General features: G+C 34.3%; 1 protein-coding gene across 3 annotated transcripts; it reads left to right on the forward strand.

Moving 5' to 3' along the window:
- Nucleotides 1-3,780: 3,780 nt before the first annotated feature.
- Nucleotides 3,781-20,144, forward strand: LOC148275779 (venom protease-like). 3 transcript variants are annotated; one of them, XM_088235205.1, is made up of 9 exons: nucleotides 3,830-3,958; nucleotides 4,593-4,750; nucleotides 6,609-6,894; nucleotides 7,578-7,748; nucleotides 12,001-12,238; nucleotides 15,593-15,702; nucleotides 16,209-16,376; nucleotides 17,245-17,401; nucleotides 19,607-20,144. In XM_088235205.1, exons 3-9 carry the CDS (start codon nucleotides 6,613-6,615, stop codon nucleotides 19,816-19,818), a joined length of 1,338 nt encoding a protein of 445 aa, XP_088091331.1. In that variant the 5' UTR covers nucleotides 3,830-3,958; nucleotides 4,593-4,750; nucleotides 6,609-6,612; the 3' UTR covers nucleotides 19,819-20,144. The 3 variants fall into 3 exon arrangements, with proteins under 3 accessions (XP_088091330.1, XP_088091332.1, XP_088091331.1); XM_088235204.1 differs by lacking the exon at nucleotides 4,593-4,750 and having other exon boundaries at nucleotides 3,781-4,085; XM_088235206.1 differs by lacking the exon at nucleotides 4,593-4,750 and having other exon boundaries at nucleotides 3,781-3,958.
- The last annotated feature ends 1,968 nt before the right edge of the window (nucleotides 20,145-22,112 follow it).

Genomic DNA, 22,112 nt, shown 5'->3' on the forward strand with positions numbered 1-22,112 from the left:
TAGATAAGGATAATACTTAAGTCCTGTTCGGTGGTTTAAAAGTTAATTTGTTGTAAAATAAATATTATGAATTGACATTTTAATCCTTAGTATCAGTATGAATACTTAAGTGAGTTTTCAAAAACAAAGATTAGCTAAACAGGAATAAAATATACATGAATTATAAAATGTTTTTAACGGACGATGACAGTTCAATTATAGGTTATTCTTCAGTATCCATTTAAATTTTAAAAATAATGTTTGAGTCATAAAATTAAGAATAGTCCAGAAGGAGCGTAGAATCATATTTGAATACATCGGACTGTGTCCAATAATTCCCCCACTCCGCCTTACTTTCGCCGCTCGCATTCGTGAAGTCACCGGGTAATGTTGCTTGATGGGGGAAAAAAAAACAACACAAATGTAAGGTAAAAAAAGTAATCTGTTGATTTCTCTAAAATTTTATTGTGCACGCGGAAACATTGATTGACACAACAGAGTAGATAAGTAAAGGGTCATTTAATAAGAGTAATTGAATTGATGAACTTTGAACTTAAAATATAAAACAATTTTTTTTTTTTACATAAAACGGATATTTTTATATCATGTTAAATAATATTTGATGTTTTAAAGATAATGTCGTTCAAATGTCCCCCACGGCGTTGTTTACTCTGAGGTCTAATTTTCATTAATTCTTTCATTAGATGAGCAAAGTACGGTAAAAAAAATTACTACCCTGGCAACACTAATGAAATTTCCATTTTGTTTCTTCGACAATCTGACAGATGGAAAAATAATTCAATTTTTTAGTAATGCATTTGTTATATACACATTCATTTGCAAATTACAGATGATTACAATTACAGATTGCATCCTGTTTCTTTAAGATCCTAGCAGTATTTCTAAACTTTAAAAGGACACAACACGGCATAGTTGAATTCAAACCAGGAGTTGCGTACTGAGCGACGTCTACAAAGAAACTAATGGGTCAAAACGTAAATCTACTCATTTATGAGTAGTTGAGTCGCCTTCTGTTTGATGTGCGTATGCGGTTTCTGGACTATTCTTAATTATATGGTCTGAGTTATGATAAAAACGTTACTAGTAAATTAAAATTCAATAGTGTCGAGAGTAAATTATGCATAAAGAATAGTAAAATGTATAACTGACACCGTTTTGTGAATATAAAATGATTCTAAAAAGGTAATTATTAGTTCTCGGTGAGGAATACTTTTAACTAATTTAGATTTTATCATTATTTACTAAGAAATAGTGTTTTACTTCAAGACAAGTAACGATAGTCACAATTAAGCGAAAATTATCGGTACGCTAATGAATAATACAATTTTATAAATCACTTTTTCAACAACCGGACTGGTACATGAAATAGCTGTGCGAATATGTCGTTGCTTTCTAACGATTATGGTTGGGGTTCGACTCCTCTCGGGTTCCAGGTTTTTTGCAAGTATATATTTTTTTTAATTAAGTTTTTTGTTAATAAAATGTGCGTATTAAATTCGAAAATATTTTAACAGAAACTATTAGCCGCTAGTGCCATTTGTTTTAGATTATTTATCAAATATAAAATAGACCCTTTTTTATGTGCTACCACTACAGACATTTTATTAGAATTTTTGCAGCTTACCAATCTAAAAACTCACCGCTCGCCACTGCTGTGAGCGATTGTTACATTCAACATTCGGCCCTTCGAGCCTCAGTTGATTAGGACCTTAGGCACCTAGAAACCTGTGGCTAATGTCATAAATTCCAATATTACAGGAGAGTAATTTTCAGCCATTTTGTAGCGTGAACTGATGAACTGTTTGGCGTGAGTCATAACAAATGTCAAATGAAAAAATCACCACATATGTATATCTAAAATACTTAAATACACATTTTTTAAATGGAGATCGACCCTCTACGAAATGTTGGTAAGAAAAAAATCTGACATTTGCCCTTTTAGATCCAAGGCGCAAAAGTATAGCCCCTTTTGGCCTCACAATTTATTTTTTGTTGCTCTGAGCAACGAGGAAGTTCAGTGCTACGGGAAATTGGATGTGAAAGTGTTTTCTTTCACGCTGTAAAAATGAGTGCATTAAATGTGGTATTTTCAAGTTTTTTATTTTTAAATAAGCAAAAAATACGATGGTAACGGTATATACAGGGTGTTATTTAAACCCTGTCACATACGAAACCACGATGATCAGTATGAGCAAGAAGACATATTGGCACATTAAAATATTTTTTTAGACCGAATAAATTTTACAAAAATAAAATATTTAAAAAACAAATGGTTGCTTACACCTGCAGGGGAGAAACGAGGAGGAGGGAGGGGGGGGGGTCTAATACACTGTCGACCGCGCGGCCGCGCCCCCCTTTGCTTCTCCCTTGCAGAAGTAAGCAACTATTTGTTTTTTTCAATATTTTATTTGTAAAAAAATTCTTAGTAATAAACATTTTTTAAAATATGCTAATATGTCTTCTTGCCCATACTGGTCATCGTGGTTTTGGATGTGACGGGGCTTAAAGAACACCCTGTATTTAGATAAGAAAAATACATATGAAAAACATATAGACGTATTCTCTAATTTTCTCCCTGGATTATAGCACTAGAACAATGCCTTTTTTTTTTACAGATCATACATATTTACCATTGGTGTGTCCCTATTGTGTTGTCATTTTGAATTATTATTTGTAATGGGAGCTAGGACCATCCCAAAACCCCAAAAAGCGCCCAGTTGTATCTGCCGTCTTTGGGCGCACGGTATACAAATATGATAAATAATTTGGAAAACGGAAAAGTGATACTCTTTCAAAAAGCACAAATGCAGTTTTGGGGTGCGGAAAACGGGACAGCCAAACGTCGATTTCAGTTGAGCCAAATTAGTCCGACGTGCAGTTGTCCTTTTCGCACAGTACCTGGGAGGTATTTGCGAGAGTGACAGAAAAACAATCTTCAAATAACTATTCATCAAATAATCTGGCATCACATACGAGTATATGTCAAAAATGTATTTGTTATGTGTACATTATTATAACTAGAAATATGTTGTTGTTATTTCTGTATATACAGGGTGTTCTTTAAACCCTGTGACATCCGAAACCACGATGATCAGTATGGGCAAGAAGAAGTATTAGCATATTTAAAAAAATGTTTAGAACGAAGAAAATTTAAAAAAATAAAATATTGAAAAAAACAAATAGTTACTTACTTCTGCGGGGGAGAAGCAAAGGGGGGCGCGGTCGACAGTGTACTAGACTCCCCCATCCCCCCTCCCCGTTTCTCCCCTGCAGATGTAAGCAACGATTTTTTTTAAATATTTTATTTTTGTAAATTTTATTCGTTCTAAAAAAATATTTTAATGTGCCAATATGTCTTCTTGTTCATACTGATCATCGTGGTTTCGGATGTGACGGGTTTAAAGAACACCCTGTATATGTACCTATATGTAAATATACACCTCAGTGGTGTTCGGCCGACATTGTCATTCGTCATGTTTGGCAAAAGGCCTCAGTATAGGAAAAAAAATAAGGAAACTAAACAAATATAAACACATGTACGAAAATTCGCAATTTGGGACAGAAATCTCCAGTTGATTATATCGAAAACCATCGGAAATATTAAAGAGCAAGGAATCGAATTCGGGTCCTCAGTCCTCACCTCACACGCGGTCGACAAACGTCTCAAACAAACCTCGCCGCGAGGCGAACGAATCATTTTTAGTGCAATTTATTGAAAACAGAGATGATAGTTTTGAACTGGTCTTAAAATCCAGTCAGTGACCGAACCATTTTAAACCTGATTTTGATTATTTTTGTTGACTGATACGCCGCGCCGACTGACCGCCACGCAGTGGTCCTTTCATTTTTGCTTCATTTTTGGGTTTCCCGGGTTTCGTATCGGTGCGGTAGCGGTGGAATGTTTCCTATACATTACCAATTTCCATAGTATTTTGTGTATTTACTGGATAAGGAAAAAGTGAGCGTTCAATTAGAAACATTTACAATCAGTTCTCTTTTACCTCAGATTGTGCTGGCGCGCTCACCGTGTGCGGTTTCATATTACGAGTAATATTTCGGAAATAATTAATAATTCAAACATTCAGGTTTGTTTGTTTTAATTTATTTTTTACTGAGCTTTTAAGGGTTTTTTCTAAATATTTTGTTTATAAAATACCGATGTGCGACGTTGTGTTTACGTGTTTATTTGTTTTTCAAATTAGTTGTTGAAATTTATTGTAGAATGTTATTTGTGATTTATATTGAATTAAAATAAGGAGTTGAAATTAGTTGTTGAAATTTATTGTAGAATGTTATTTGTGATTTATATTGAATTAAAATAATGAGTTGATATTTCCAAAACTGTTTCTAGATAATAAAGATAAACGGATCGACGTATCAAATTGTTCATTTAGTTTAATATTAATTTAACACCAATAAAGTTATTTTTGAACCTAGAAAGACAATAAAAGTGATTCCCAGTGTAGAAAAGATCGATAGATACATTACTTAATTAGAGTAGGGTCAGGTGGGAAACGTTGTAACACGGTGTACACTATAACAGTTATAATATTTCCTTTAGTTTTATTTACTGCAATACTGTTTTTCTACAGCCAATAAGAGTTCAGAATTCGCAATTTTAATACAGAGCCAATTTGATAACAGTATTCATGTTTTTTTCAATAATTGCAAAATGATGTTTTTGTTAGTGTGAAGTAGTGATTAAAATAAAAAAGACATTTCGGTTGTATTCTGAAATAGTCGAGCAATGGTGAGTAAAAGTATTTCTTATTTATTCTTTATTTGTGAGCCGTTTAATAAATCAAAAAACCTCGTTTGTTATTTAAAACTTTTTGAAACTTAATGTAAATAATTTTAATACCCCATGGGACAGAGCCTGACGTGGCACAGTGTAACACTTTTAGGTGATAGGTGATTTTGTTTGATAGGATCTGTATAGATACTATTAAGTCAAATTGAGTGAAACGGGTGAGAATAAATTATATGAAATTCAGTACCTTCGAAAAAGGGAAGAAATAGAAAACTGTTTTTATTTTAAAGGCATCTATATTTCAACAATATTTTGAGTTTGTCCAAATGTTTGTAGACAAGGACTGGATTCAACTCCCTGGGGAGCTGTTTATATTAACATAGTACAATAGAGATGAAGAACATTTAAGAGAAGGTAATATAGAAGTCTAGGCATCTACAGAGCTTATGGTCATAAGATTATTCCATATTACCTTTTCTTAAAAGCATCTGTATTTATTTCCAAAAGATACTTTGAAAAAAATGCCATTTTGGCCAATGTTTTTCAATGTTCTCTTCTTTGTTGAACTGTTCCCCTATGTTAGTTACACTGCATCCTAGATCTGGGGTACAGCGTAGCAAGTAAGTGACTTTAGAAAATCACTTACTTATATTATTTTTCATAATCATGTTTTCTATTGCTTCTTTTTAGTAATTTCAAACTAAAGGATAAACTTTTGATTGGTGTTCATTAAATAATTAATTTCACATTTTTCTAAAATTAAATAAAACTTTTTTGTTACCCTGTTCCCTATCTTACCCTACACGGGTGTTGAGTACCGTAAAGTGAAAGCAAAGTGTAAAGCCAAAATCATGAAATCCACTTAGTAAAAACACACCTCCCTATCAACTTCAGGACTTTTCTTCTCCCCTTGATTAATAATAATCCGTCGGCAAAGTTTTACTGCCCCTAAAGCGTAAGACATAAGACTGATCATATTGCCTGCCCCAGATACGCTGCGGCACCATCGCTTGCGTATAGGGCGGATATGACGATGTTTATGATAATTATTAATAATCGATGATTATTAGATTCATCATTATAAAGGTATGCTTTTATTCTCACCTTAGGGTGCATAGGGCACTGCTTTGGTACTACAAATGCATCGTATCATGATCACCTGTTACTAAGGTAAGGTAATCAGTTTAACGGTTCCAATCTAAACATATTTCTGTAAATGAAAAATATTTATGACGTTCCTAATGTGCGCAATATTTCTTTTATTTATTTATTAACGCCAAAAGGGCTTTACAGAGGTTATAAACAATTTACAGATATAGAAATACAATTCAAAATGAAAAAAAAAATGTGTTTAAAACATATAAAAATACTTGAGTCTCAATTATTATCCTAAAATTTTAAAAATAATTTGCTCTTGAAGTTTGATAAAGTTTACATATAATTATACATTTATACAAAGTTGCTTTGACTGTCTAACTAGGGTTCATTCTAAGAGAGTCAAAATATAAAAACAATAAGCAATACAAAGAAAAAAACAAATTAAAATAAATATTTTGAGAAAACGGTAATAATCATTGTAAAAAAACATAGTAAAATATAAAGCAAAAAAAACAGTTAAAACGTAATGAGGATCTCCAAAATTCAATTAACAATTCAAATAAGAACATGTATTGGACATCTAACAGCCCTCCGCGACCGATTTGACTTAGTAAAGTAGTCAGTAACTTTGTTACATTGTGGCTGTTACATTTCCATGGTTCTGGCATTATATTATATGGCTTTTGTCCTGTGCCAAAGAAGTTCTAACCATATATATCACAAATATATCTACAATGCTCATAATTGCCTTTTTTTTCAGTAAAATGACTTTAATACTTCAATTATTTTTTTTAATACTCTACCTGATAGCAGTGACGAATTCACAAGATTCTGATAATGTTGACAATGATGGTTTAAGAATCTTGGGAACGGCGATTCAGCTTTATAATCCGTGTGAAGATGGAATCTTATCAATGATCAGGGAATCGGGAAGACCACCATCTAAAGACAATTATTGGGAAGGGACTATTGACCTAACTGAATTTAAAAAGTATGATCAAGCAAAAATTGTTCTAAAGTTAGATAGTGAAGCGACTATCTCATTGGTAAGGCCGTTTATTTATTTAATTTAATGGAAATATAAAGCTTATTACAAAAACATAATATTATTATCTATTGTTAAGTAGCGTTTACACGAGGACAATACGAGATTGTCATGTCCCATCATCGAACCTGTTGTCCTCGCGTAAACAAAAATTTGGAGGACGAGACAGTGGACCCATACATTGTCCCAGAGATAGACAGGCAGGCTGTCTCCGCAGGACAATGTTTAACCTCCACCACCGCACGAGGCTGCACTGTTGTTGTGTGAATGTGCACGGACAGGACAGTAGAACAACAGCCATTTGCTGAGTGCGTGCATGTCACTTCCGCGCATTTTTTCTGCTTAAAACGTCTGCTGTCTGTTCCTTTTTAATATTTAGTTCATCCTCTAACCATTCCAATATATCTTGGTACAAAAGAAAGAAAAATTTCACGACCTCGCTCGTAACGCGCTATGTTCCTCGTGATAACTCCTCTGCCTACTCTTATAGAGAAACAGCGTGATGGTTTGATGTTGTTGTTGATATGTACAGGTACATTTTATTACTTTTGTACTGTTATCTTTTATAATGGTTACCAATGATAACGGGTACGTACATAAAAATAAAATAAAACTCTAATATAAAAAAATTATCTCACATCTGATGGAAATATTTTTCTTTTTGATAAATTTGTATTTTTCAAGGATCCGAAAATTGGTAAAATAAGCTCGAGGATTTCTACATTCTGTATTTCTACATTTGGAATGCCAAGCTCATTGAAATTTATTGTGGAAGCTCCTCCAAATAAGCCGTTCCCCAATTTGAAATCAATTTGTATAAATGGAATGAAAAAATGTGTAAAAATGCGTGAAAAGGTAATAATTTCTTAATTAATTCAATAATTATATGAATTTATCTAAAATAAAACACTTTGTAAATTTACCACACAAGAGTTTAATTCATTAAAACACGACTAGTTTTGGGTAATCAGTATTACCCATCCTCAGGTATAAATATAAACTGAGTGTTTTATTGTTAGGGGAAAGGTGGGATGGTTGATCCCTGTTTTAGTTTTCATGAATTATCTCAGAGTGTAATAGCTATTTTGTTCTTTCTTTGCACCAGGTTCATAATGTGATGTATTACCTTCCACTAGGCGTGCATTTAAAACCTTTTTCTCGTGAAACAAATGTAGTAGATCAGTTCTTGTAAGATACTCGCGGGGATCAAGTATCCCTGTCCATGAGGGATACTTGATCCCCACGAGTGGGTTACATGATCCCGGTGATCAAGTATCCCACCCATTAAAACAGCATTAGTAATTATAGCCAATTAAGAATGGAAATTATATTATTTAGAAAACAGCATCAAATTTTTGTCTAAACTTGATGATGCTAGCTGTCCTGGTCGTTCCGCTGACGGACGGCTTTGACAACTTATTCTTCCTTCCGCCTCAAGAATTTCACTTTCAAGGTATTTTCATTGTGACTAAAAACTTTCCCAACATAAAACTTAACTGTTTTTTTGGTGGAAAACTTGACTAAAACGTAGTCATCATTCTCTGGTTCGATGTCGTCAATAAGTTCTTCATCATCTGAAAGGAAATCAGAGCCACCGCTACTATCTGGAAGGCTGGAAAGATCATCCTCATCTTCATCAGTGGAATTGAAAAGTTCAGTGTTTCTAAGTTTCTGAAGTTTTTGTTCTTTTTTCTTCATGATCGCAGCTTCCTTAGCTATCTTTTTGGGAGCAAGTTCTTCAATTTCTGCCTTTTCAGGTGTATCAGTCAGGATACGAGAGCGCCCCCGTTTTCTACCTTAAGATGATTGCACACGAGGTGCTGCCTTTGGATATGGCATAATGTCTTGTGGTGAAAGATATTTTACAGATATATTCGATGTTAGAGTGCAAAGTTCCAGGACCCCAGATGATGTGGGTTGTGAATAAACTGATGTACTAGGTGCTGACTGTATTGGATCTGGAAGAATATTTGATGTTGGAGTGCAAGGTTCCAGGGCCCCAGATGATGCGGGCTGTGTAGAAACTGGTGTACTAGGCGCTGACTGTATTGGATCATTTGGATCTGGACGGTCGGTGACAGCGCTGGTCATAAATTCATCGTCAGTAAAGATGCTTGCATTTACTGGCCATATTCCTGCTACTTTGAATCCACTTATGATGTTAGTTGGTGCCATGGCTCGAGGGAACGCTTCTCCAAGGAGTTCGGCAATGTCGTAGATTGTGATAGTTCTCCCAGGGAACTTGAGCATAAAATTAGATGCTGTCTGGGAGTAGTAGGTCTTCAGTGGGCCAAAAACGGCACGGTCCAAAGGCAGCTTATGAGAGGTGTGCGGTGGAATTGTAAGCACAACAATGCCGTTGTCTCGCGTAATTTACAGCCTCCAGTGGGCAATGGCTTTCGTGGTTGTCCATTATAATTAGGTGCTTCTTATCTGAGCTTATTCTTATTCTTGGCTGAGCAAAACGAACAAAGTGCTCTAAGAACTTGAAAAAACCAGCGCAAGTCATCCATCCACTTGCATGTGTTGCTGCATTGCTGCCAGGAGGTGCATGGTTGAGAAAACCTGTCCTCCCAGTTTTTTCTGGGAAAGATCATTAAAGGAGGCTTGTGACCACCGACAGCACTGATAGCAGCACACACCGTAACCAGCTTGCCTCGTTCCGCTGAAGTAATTTTGCCAACCCGTTTCGATCCTTTCACGGCAATGATTTTTGCAGGTTTGATATCAAGAGTTTAAAAAATAGATGAAGTGGGATACTTGATCCTAGGAGCAAGTATCCCCCACTTCAAAGGATCAACTATCCCTCTGTTGACATTTTTTGTTAAAATTGAAATTTAAAGCTGGAGGAGTTACAATTATAATATCAATTTAATGGTGTTTTGTAGGTCAAAGTACACATGTTTCACCGATTAAGGTAGAATAATCATAAACTTCACGAATTAAAATGGTTAAAACTTACCTTGCACGGGTAAAATAAAGTTTCAATGTCACAAAACAGAAAAATATTTGTTATTCGTTTACGCTTCTTCAGAGGTAACGACCATTTATTAAAACAAAGGCAACACTATGGCCGCTACCCAGTGGTGCCAAAAGAGCAGTGATAAAATATCTAGTAGCGTCAAATTTGAATGGGGATCAAGTATCCCGCGGGATCAACTATCCCACTTCTCCCCTATTTGTTTATACAAAGTGTTTTATTTTAAATAAATTCAAAATGTTTTTCCACAAAGTAAATGCTGAAACAATAAATAATGTAATTTTATGAATATTATGCATTGGGCTAATATTTTTTGTCAAAAACAATTCTTTGGTGAACGAGTAGAAAGGAGTGCCTTTTGAACTTCCTGCTAGTACTAAGATCCTGTGGGGGGCCTCTTTTCGGGGTCACCGGTTGTGGTGGTCACTAATTGTGGTAAAGATCACTCATTAGCTCATTGCCGGCTCTACGGCCCTTTTCACACATGCCACGCCAATCCACCCGGCGCGGTAATTTTATCGGTTTTACCCTACAAAAGCTGACACGTTGTGTATGCGTTTGTAGGATGAACGCGGAAAGTTACCGGGCCGGGTGGATTTGCGTGGCATGTGTGAAAACGGCCTACTACTGTCTCAGGTAGGTCCATCAGCGTGTATGCGCTACGCCTAGATGTTTTTAGTCTTGCGCCACAGGCTAAGATGTGGTGTAAGAAGTCGATTGAAATCCTACACCCAACGTCTCACGTGTCGCCCCACTTTGCTCTTCAAAAGGTTGCTTAACACTTGATAATAAAATTAATGTCGAACACTTATGTGAGTTTCGAACACTACCTATTTATTTAATATATTACTAATACAATAGAGCACTGAAGTTAGAATTGATGTATTTTTACTACGCGGTTGACAAAAATTTCAAAAGATTCTTGGATCTTGGTTGTAGGTGGCGAGCTGCAGAGGTGGAAAAGGAGCGATCAGTGCTTTGGTGTTTTTATATGTTTACCTACGTCACTGATCCTCTGGGACGCCAACTTGCCGTGTTTGTTGTCTATTGCTCTATTTTCTTGATAGTTGCCGGTACCTACTTCTGAGGCACCACAATCCACATTCAAACCACATTATTTCAATTTATTTTACTTTTGAATATAAACATATGCATTGGTTTTTTGATTTTGATGAGTTTGTTGTTTATTGATAGGTTTTGAACTGTGGTCATGTGATAGTTTCGTGAAATCGGAGATCTGAGATTCCAACCTTGAACTTTCATTTTCTGGCACGGATGTATACTCTTTGGAAAAACGACTCGAAATTGAAATATTTTGCAAATCGTAACGCAAAAACTTGGATCGGTTTAAATAGTAAAATTTCAATTAAGTGTTAGTGAAGATTCTCGGTGGAAGTTCATTGTAATTTATAAATCCATAGATTTGGAATAACTGGGATAATAAAGTAGGTACCTGATTGATAAAAGAAAGGTCACCAACAGCAATTTGTGAATTTAAACTAAGAAATAACGTTATATGAATGCATGTAGGCATTTACTTAGTAACACTTAGGCCGAGTTATTTGGTCATTGGTAATAGTTTCTCCTTGGTTCCATTCAACAAATGTGTTTAAGAGATTGATCTCTTACATTAGTAGGTTACGAATTAATCACTGTATCCCTAGTTTTTTATTTCTATAATAAATTGAATAAAGCGTGTTGTATTAAGTCGGATCCATTCTTTCCAAATGAAGAGAATAATAGTCAATAATGTGTTCTCTTTCATTATTTTTAAACAAACTGGTCAATAATTCATAGCATCTTTTCCGTACACTGCGCAAATATCCCGAGCAGCTTTGGCAGCTTTATTCCTCGACTGAACGCGAACAGAAGGAGGCGTCGAAAACGCTCACTTTTGTCTACTTCACAATGCATTCGAAAGGCTTGTAATCAAACAAAATAATATACGTAGTGCAAAAGCGATTGTTTGTATTTTATTTCGGATGACATATGGGTGGGTATCTTTAACATTTTGTTTTACTTTTCGTGCTCATTTTGAAATTTGGAAAAAAAGGATACAACTTGCGTCAACTCCTAATATAAAAACATTTTGATTGTATTCGGTTTTTAATGTAATCATATTTTCAGTGGCAACCCAAAATTTCGGGATCAACCGGTATAGCCTTGGGAGTAATAAGTCAAACCGACTTTAAACCTTTTTGCGGGCGAAAGCAACTGGAACATTCGAAGTTAATAGTCAGGGGTCGTCCTACTGAACGCGGAGACTGGCCTTGGCATGCAGCCATATTCCTCTACAATATTACAGCAGATACACAGACTTATCGGTGTGGAGGGACACTCATCTCTTCAGTAGCAGTTGTGACCGGTTGATATATTTTGTTATCTCTAGTTTCATAATGTATTGTTGGTAAAAAAATAAAATTGTGAATCATCTTCAACATCATAATGTCTTTATAATGCATAAAGCACTGAACTATGATGATTTTTGTTACATTAATGTAATTATTCCATATTTGTTGTTCTCGCTATATATTATTTTTTGTAACAATATTTCAATTTAAACATGTAGTTGAAAGACACTTTATTATTTTAATACCTATAGGTATAGACGGGGTCTACGTTCTAGACGCACGAGGAAAGAATGCGGTAATGTGTTTTGACGTTGCCCGGTTGAGTTTCGATAAAAATTGGCTCCTCGATATTCAAGAATATAATATACTTGTAAATAACGACCAGATGATTTGTACCTAAACTAAATCGGACAGCGTTACAACATACTACTGCATTCCTTCCGTGCGCCTTGAAAGTAGACCCCGACTATAGATATGTATTTTTATTTATTTACATATCCGCCCAATGGGCATTTTTAAGGACACTTTTATGTATAGAAAATTGTTGTAAAAGAAAGTAGAAAGACACAATGGTATAGAGTAGACTTGGTGGGAGTGGAAGCGGGAGAGAGGTGTTTATAATTGAATTTGATTCAGTTATCGTATGAAAGAAGACAACTTGTTATCAAAGAAATCAAGAATGGTATGTTTGTTGGCAGACCTGAGACTTCTGAATGAAATCCATAGTTTGTTATCGGTATGAAAGAGTAAGTTTTGTCTGGGGTTTCATAAAGATTTTACTTTTTAGTCTAGTTATAAATGCGTTTGCCTTCCACTTTTATTATTGAAAGGCAATCTTGTCTATCCACCTTTTATAAAATTCCTGGAAAACTCTTTTTAACTTCATTTTCTACGACAAACCTTTGGTTGTAATTCTTGAATGAAATCGAGGATCGTTTTTTTCTAAACACGATATTCGGCCCACGTGGCGGTTTGGGATTTAAAATAAAAATTTAGAGCCAGTATCAAAACGCATCGATAACCTAAAAAAACCTCACCAAAACACGCTAAAAACTGGCTTTAAAAAATATCTAAGTCTTAACATTTTTTTAAAAACACAATATTTTATCGTGTATCAATTGATCCTTCATTTCAATAATTTATATTGGGTACTAATGAGTTATAAAAGAAAATTATAAATTGTATATAAATTACAAATTAGATTACCTTCAGGCTTAGTTGCAAGGCGTATTTTTTAAAACAAAGATTGTTCACGCGATTTGACGCGAATTATAAAAAAACCTCTCCTTTCAAGCGAATGTCGAATTAAAAAAAAACGGTCCTCAATTTGCCTTACAGTGATACGAATTCCAATATTTTATATGAACTATTTTAAGTGAACAAAGGCAACCTCTACTGCCTCTTACTGGAGCATATAGGGCATGCTTATCGTAAGCACCCCTGTTCTAACGGGCTTGTCAGCTTTGAATCAGGAGGTCCAGTGACGATCCAATTTTCACTCAATAAGAAAGCCTTCCTTTGTGATTCGCGGCGTCGTTTACACCCAACTGAAGGAATGTATCAATCATATAATATTTAAGAAAAATTGTCTATAAACGCTATTGGCAACCGCGATGGGAATCTTTCGCTTTAGGGTGGATAATTTTTTTTTCACTCAATCCGTCAGCCCTTAAATTCTCCTTAGATAATCCCTGAAGACTGAGTGACCCAATTTTCATCAATTCATGGTAAATTAAATGAAAAATATTGATGATTCCTCTCCGTGCTATTGCGGATACCAGAATACCGTATGGAGCTTCTCGCTACTATCCGTGGTTTTTTAAGGTCCTGCCAGATACACAGATCTGATAGTTTCCGAAAGGAATTTAAAGGCTTTTAAAAAGTTTTGTTATCATTTTGACGAATCGATCGTGTCCAATCCAATGAAGAATATATTATGTACTTCTGGATTACCTTACTTTGGCACAACGATGCCAAGGTCAGATTATAGAGAGCTCCTTCAGGCAGCTTTTCTTATTCGGCAACGATCAATTTTTACTTGTATTTGGGCACCACCAAGGAAACTTGAAGTCTTCAGATGCGGTGTGCAGTATGTTGTGGGCAAGCTGTGTTTGTCTTTCATGTATTAGGTCTTCGGTTTGATTTCTGACAAGGTGTCACTGCAATATAGCAGTGTAGCAGATAAGTTAGCTCTTAAACAGTGATTGTGTTCTGGTTGGCTTTGAAGAAGTTTATGATTAGAGAGTTAATGATTTTGTGAACAAAAATCATTGTTATGATATGTTAGTAGTTTTAATTAATTTAATATCGACTTTACCCTTGTGTATCTGTTTTTTCTCGGAATTGGAGCTTGGTTTTGTAATATGGTGAATTCGTTAAAATTTTCTTGGTTTGATAGGATAATGTGCTGCCACGGTGGTTGATGTGTGGTTCAGTGATTTTGTTGTAGTTAATTTTGCTCGAATCCTTATCAACAAATCTTCTGGCTCTTCCCAAAATCGTTTTTTTTTCTTTACAATCCTTTTCCTAACCACCTTAATGTTTTGATAAAATGTAAGTTTCCAAGTGTCTTTAGTTTAGATATATTGATGATTAATAATATATAGTTTAATGATAATTACACTTAAGTTCATATTAGGACATTCATGTATTATTATAATGTTTGTACTATTTTAAGAAACACTTTACTCAGTCACTTACTGAAAAGGGACGGGAATATACAAGTGTGTAAATTAGTAGGAGCATATTGTTCTAACCTTCCTTGTAATCAAGTGCCCGGTATTTTGTGCCAACTGAACCTATGGTGGTCCGTCTCTGCCTCTTTCTCCTCTCTCGATTCCTTACAATGAGGAAGTTCAGTGTCTTTTTTTTCTTTTTTTATTTGTTAATGGAACATTGAACTAAGCCAATTCTTTGATATTTTTATATATCCTATTATCAGCGCTTTAAAGTTTTGTATTTCTGAAATAACTCCGCGTCTGACGTCAAAGGTTGTTCTATGACAGTTCTTCGGATTGGTTCGTTTACGATGACCAAACCGGATATCCTTCGAATCTCTCATATCATTGGATGGTTCATATGAACCAGTGACGTCATTCAAAATAGTGCGTTTTTATTAAAATATTTATTGTTATTATTTTCGTTCATTTTTAAGAAATTTTACCAAACAATTTAATGCTCTAATTTTAACCGCGCGCAAGAAATCATTTTTTGTATCCAATTTCCCGTAGGGCTGAAGTTCCTCATTGGTAGGAACCTGACTCTTTATACGACGCAAAGAAATTGCTAATGATCGAATTCAGTTTTCTCATGCATTGCTTCTTATCTTTTTTTTCTTATACAACTATTGATGTTATGAAAAATTACAGCTGCCCATTGCGCTACACGGGGAGATGAACCAATTTCCAACGACTTGCTAATTGTTGAATTAGGGAAACACATACTCAATGCTTCTGAAGATGAATCAATCAGGAGACAGGTACATGCTACTAGATTGTAGACCTATCATATCAAAAACGTAAATAACCACTTCTCAAAAATTTGGATTCAAATAAATAAAATAATGTATTGTTGCGATTATTGAGATCAACACAGTGCGGTGCCTACTTTAACTGTTTTAAATTGACTTTTTTTTGGTATCAGATTTTTTTTTAATTGTGTTTAAAGTAGTTCAAGGGCGAGGTTTTATTTATGCGTGTACGCACGAATGAACACTCTGTGACTCTTGTGTTAACTACTCATTGAAGAGAAGTACAATTTAATTTTATCATATTGAAACAACGTATCAAAGTTAAATATCAACTACCTTGTTAAAAGGTATTACCTTTGCGTAGTGGAAAAATGTGTTAATCTTTTTTCTCATTAATCCTAAATTAAAATAAAAGGAGATTTCCTTTTTTGAAAGGCCTTTTCTATTGTAACTCTAGAAATTGTATATGATTTCATTTTTTAACATAAAGTAAATTTGTTTCTTCGACTCTCTAGGTGGCTTCTGTTAATATACCTGATGACTATGAATCAAATTTCCTGAGAAATGATATTGCTGTCATTCGTCTGAAAGAAAATGTGATGTTTAACCAGTTCATCCAACCCGCCTGCTTATGGCCAGAAAATGACTTGTTAAAATACAATATATTTGGGATAAATGGATCAGTAAGTATTTTATGTAGAAGAAATTCAATTTTCACTAACTTAACTAGATTTTTAACTTTATCTCTACCTTTTGACCATTGCAAAAGTTTATGATAATTTTTCTCTGTGTATTATTTGATTCTCTGAAAGCAAGATTTAGATAAGTACATAGTTCTGATAAGTGATTCTCGTTCTAATAAAATATGCCATTTAGCGGTAAATTTATCCAAACATTGCTAATAAAACAAAAAAACAGTATCTATAAGTAATATAGGTATAAATGTTTTAAAAAAATTCTTCAACATTTAAAAAAATAAATAAAATTATCAAATTTGAGTAACGCGGTGATGGATTGTCCTCGACGCGACATTATATAAGTTACATTCTCGCGATTCTTTGAGAGAACTGTTTAAACAAATAAAAATTATGAAGGTGTACAGCCAATATACTCGTATGTGTGAAAATATTATGTACGTGCGTAAAAATGTGTCTCTTTTCCCTAAAAATAATGACAGACACAATGAGGAACTTCAGCCTTAAGTATGAAACTAATAATTCATAGATGGCACTTTTATAATTTTTTATTGAAAAATTGCATTTTTACTTTCATTTTCGATGGAAATTTTACAAAACTTGGTTTGCGGAAACTTTACACTATATTGATTGTAACAAATACCATAAATATATAATTTAGGTCCTTTTCACAAAATGGTGTACAAAACGAAAAATATGATATATTTTTTTGGTTTTGTGATTTTTAGTTTTTTAGTTTTGTGTTTTGTGACACTAATACACGAGATAATACGGCCACGAGAGCGTTTGGAATACCAGCCCTGACATATTATCATTCTATGGCTATCATTATTACATAGTGAATTTAATGTTTCAGGTTGTTGGTTGGGGTGTTGATGAAAATGATATGGTTCTCCAGAAATTAAATGCAGTGGACATGCCTGTGGCTTCTGACGTAGAATGCCTTCTAAGTTTTTCTTCCTTCTACCAAAAATATATTACCAACACCACGTTTTGTGCAGGAAACCGAAATGGTAATTTCTTTAACATACCTTTATCTTATAAATTGAATAACTTCTGTCACACTTTATGCTAAATTGGGAACAAGGTTACCAAATAATAAAACCAACTGTTCTATGCAAAATGAAAACTTTTTAAATGTTCAATTTAGTATTTAGGTGAAATAAATCAGTCAAATAAACCACACCCGTATCAATGAAGGTCTCAGCTATTTAACTTTATAAAAATCAACAGATTAAATCATTTAAAAAATATCGTTGGTGGCGAATATTACACAGCGTGTAAAGTGGCCACTTAAACCAGCCAATTACATGCCATAAGACATGTAAATGTTCAAACTTCTATATTCCTTTCTCTAAAATGTTCCATCCAAAAATATCCATGTACATATATTGTTAGATTTTTTATTGTAAAATAACATTTTTTCCCTGTATGTGAGCACCGTCAAGGAGACTCAAGTCCTCAGATACGGTGTGCGGTATTTTTTTTTCTCCTGGTTTTACAATACTTTTTTTAATTACATGCATATATTTTTATATATAATAGGGTATTTCGCAAATACAAAATAAACTTAAATTTGCAAAGTATTATAAAACCCTAAAATTACAACAGAGCATCGCGGCTCATAAATCTCAGAAAGTGGTTCGGTGTGCCGGATGCAGCAGCGCTGATTAGACTGGCCCAGGATCGTGATGAATTCAGAATGATGGTCGCCAACAGCGTTGCCAATGCTAATTTTCCGAATACCCCAAAAATCTAGATCAATTTATCCAAATGGGGAGAAAACAAAGTCCGATTTCCCACAAATTCCCCACATAAGTATCTAAGGAAAAAAAAAACAAAAAAGCATCCTCGATATTTCGAGGGGACGTTTTTAGGCTCTTAAGAAGAATTTGAACAAATTTTGTTAATAACCTACTTTAGGATTACCTTGCGCTTTTTTATCAACAACTTTTAACAACTTATAATTTTTTGCACAAAACCGTTATTATGAAAGATAATAAAACAAAACGCAAGCAGTCGTTTGTACTAATACCTAATGTGCTCATTTGACTGTCATTGTTTTCATTTTCCGTTTAAAAGGAGATCCCCGAATTATTATTTGAACATGTTGTGTTGCTATTAAAAAAATATCGATTTCATTCATAATAATATTTATGGTTTAATCACTTACCATAAAACTATCGATGTGTTAGCTAAAGAAAAATTAATAAATGGTAGAATGTTAAAATCCCTGCATAATACCAAACCCCACAAAATCCCCAATCGAGTTGAGATTCCCCGCAGTTTGGGGAATTTCTTCACAAATTGGCAACCCTGGTCGCCAACCACCGCCTCTGGTAGGAGCTGCAAAAGAAGAAGAACGTTACAACATATAGGAGTTGACTTCAAATAAAAAAAAGGAAGGTGAAAATAATTTGGATGCAATACAGAATCAGGAATATAATAATAATAGAAAATACGCTCTATCATATATGGTATTTACAAATAACTTGATTAAAATGTGTAGTAGAACCAAAATGAAAGCAATTTTTAGGTATATTATTTTCAATTCTTGCGAAAATGGTCCATTGCATTGGCCTAGCATATGCCACGATTCGGTTAAATTTTGAACTTTGTGACCATTTAAATTGAAATAGAACATCGTCACTAATCTTAACATCATAGTTGTCAAGGACAAACATGTCGCGTTCTGGTAGAGACTAGAGACATATTTTTCAACAATTTGATTTTAAAATTTATGCACGAAAACATTTCTCCACAATATCCATATTAATTTTGAAAATAAAATTAGTTTTTCTAAATCGATTTCACATATTTTTTATTGGTATTCGTAGTATGTAATATTTCCCTATTGTTTACATAATTGCAATTTTATCTGAATTACGTTACCTAAATCTGTTCGTAATTGTGTTTATTGTCTAGCGGCTAGCGCATGTAGTCGATTCGGTATTGAATTGCTAGTGTATCTTGTTATAACTTTTGCAAATGTACTAATGTACATTGTCTAGTCACTCTCACAGGTACCTCAAAATTATCTTGAAAAATCTCATGATATGGCATGTTTATTAACAGGACTCCACAAAGAAAGCTTAGCTATTTTTTTTGTAATATAATTAATTTGTACATACTTAATTTTGAATGGTGAAGTTCACTGATACATATATAAAATAAGTAGGTAATGATTAATTCGATTGGTATTTAAACTTTTTTTATAGGTGCATCTGTATGCAATGGAGACAGTGGTGGAGGCCTCGTGATTGGCCGTTTAGAACCAGATAATAAGATCTCCTGGTACTTGCGGGGAATAGTGTCTATCAGTGTGAGACGTCTTGACAAGAACGCGTGTGACCCCAATCATTTTGTCATTTTCACAGACACTGCCAGATATCTAAACTTTATAAATCAACATAGATATGAAATACTTTAATAATGCATATTATCGGTGATACTGCAATACCGCGTAACCTGTTTTTTTTTTACAAAAAATATTGACTACAGTAAATTCGTTTTAGGAACGGAAAGCTATTAATTTTAAATTATTGCTACTTTTACTCTTAAGGGGGAGCAAACCGTCTAGACGTCCAAAAATGAGTATTTTTTTGGGATTTTTTTTAAAGGTGATAAAATAAATGCATATAGAAAAACATTATTTATTTATTTTTATAATACAAAATGGCGGGGTTGTCTTTCGTCTTTTGCGTGACATCGAAAAGTGCTGCATTTGTATTTTTTTTCTATTGACCTGAAACAAAATATAGGCATATATATTATGTACTTCGATTACTGACATATGCAAGGGAAAGATAATCCTAAAAAAAAATTATAAAGTATAAAATAAAAAATTGCGTGGGCTGTTTATCAAATGTTTAAATTTTTTACTACTTTTTCGTCAATTTTTACCCCATAAAAGTAATTTATTTACGCGATATCTTTAAAAATTTAGGTATATCCTTCCGAAAATATTATAGACAGAAACCCACAAAAATTTCAGCCTGATCGACGAATTACTTTTTGAGCTATAACACGAGAAGTTTTTGAAATGTGATTTGTTGTGGCATTTAAAAGTAGAACCCCGTAGATATCAAAATATACTAAATGTGTAAAAAAAATGGTTTCACGGAAACCGAAAATCTATCGCAACTCATGTCAACGCTGTAATTATTGATTATTTGATTCACAAGAACTTGTGACGCCATTAAAAGTTGTTAGTTTTTATGAAAACTATTTTTATGCATTTTTGAGAAACTTCGCCGTACAATTAAATGCTCTTTTTTATACCGCGCGTGAGATCACATTTTTATATCCAATTTCCCGTAGCACTGAACTACTCCATTCACATAGAAAACATAATACACTAAGAGAAAATTACAAAACAGCACTACCCACAGTTTAAATATTATACATTAAATATATTTATCTGTGTATACCTTTGTATCTGAAGGTATACACCTTTGTATTATTTATTATTATCATAAAATATACTTTATTACTTATTCTTGTGTATTATTTAAACTACCTTTTAATATGCAAGTTTGGGACATTTACAGGGTTTGTAATCCGTATTTTTTTTAAGAAATCAACGGGAGACAGAATTTAAGAAATATGGAATAAGCATAATGGAGAATGTTGCCAACACGCGTGCGCGCCGCGCGCCCGGACCGCCACTGAGTGAACAGAAAAACCGCAGGTCCGACTACTACTCCAGTTCCTGCATCCTGCATGATTCCGCTAGCGACAGCAGGACCCTGTGATCCGTCGGAAGACGAATACGGGGACCGTACACCTGGCTACGACCTTCCCTTCTGTGGGGTACTAACGCAGCCGCTGCCGTCCTTTTTGAAGGTCGATCGCCCGTGCCCCGCTTCAGCTCGAAGGCCTGCAGCGCAGAACCTCGATGCTTAGTCCGTAAGATAACCCGGATTACGCAGCGGTCTGCAAGCAGGAGGAACCTTCGGTCAGGCTCTAGACGTGGTTAAATACGACTGATGGGCGGAACGCTCGGCGATCTTCGGAGCCTGGGGAGGAGCGGGGCGAAGGTAAAGGTATCGACGATTTGATTTTGTAAATAAAACGCAATCGTTTAAAGTTGCGCATGTATTATCAACTAATTAGCACCGTGCCGCAGTCGGTCACGGCACAAATCGAAAAAGTGTACATTTATTTTTTTGTGTTTTTTTGTTACACTACTTAAGAGACCCGTGGAAACCACCAGCCCTCGTGGATTTGAACTATTTTCCTGATTGTACATAAAAAATATGAAAATAAATTTCGATACAAAATACGTAAATAGACCGTCCTCCCGCGCGCGGGGATTCAAATAAAGGGCGAAATAAAAGTTTGTCGGAAAATTCTGAAATAAATTACACGTGCAACAGATAATGATTCTAAATTAACAAAATTAAAACAAAAATGAGCGGAGTGCATCGGACTATCAAATATAAAAATTAAAATTCAAGTCTTCATACCAAATATACTCTAGAAATGTCGTAATAACCATGAATTTAAATACCAGTTACATTCTATTGTCGATAAAAAATATTACTAAAATAAATACCAAATAGTGTCCGATACTGTGTAGAGTAAGACCAACAAATGGGTTTTTTATTGTTAATTATTTTTTGTCATCGTTTGTACTTAACTGTTTCTAAATGTTTTTTTTGTCCCACAATAAGTTATTTCAACACATGGTAATAAATATTGTTTTTGATAATGTAAAGTATT

Source organism: Micrasema longulum, unplaced genomic scaffold (genome assembly GCF_059751315.1).
Source record: "Micrasema longulum isolate JH-2025_06_02 unplaced genomic scaffold, ASM5975131v1 h1tg001343l, whole genome shotgun sequence".
Classification (NCBI taxonomy): Eukaryota; Metazoa; Arthropoda; class Insecta; order Trichoptera; family Brachycentridae; genus Micrasema; species Micrasema longulum.

Bases quoted from the DNA above. Each gene is read 5' to 3' on its own strand.
- LOC148275779 (XM_088235204.1), top strand. From the start codon at position 6,613: ATGACTTTAATACTTCAATTATTTTTTTTAATACTCTACCTGATAGCA. The intron at 15,703-16,208 runs GTACATGCTACT...TCGACTCTCTAG, and splicing joins ATGAATCAATCAGGAGACAG to GTGGCTTCTGTTAATATACC. The intron at 17,402-19,606 runs GTAATTTCTTTA...CTTTTTTTATAG, and splicing joins TTGTGCAGGAAACCGAAATG to GTGCATCTGTATGCAATGGA.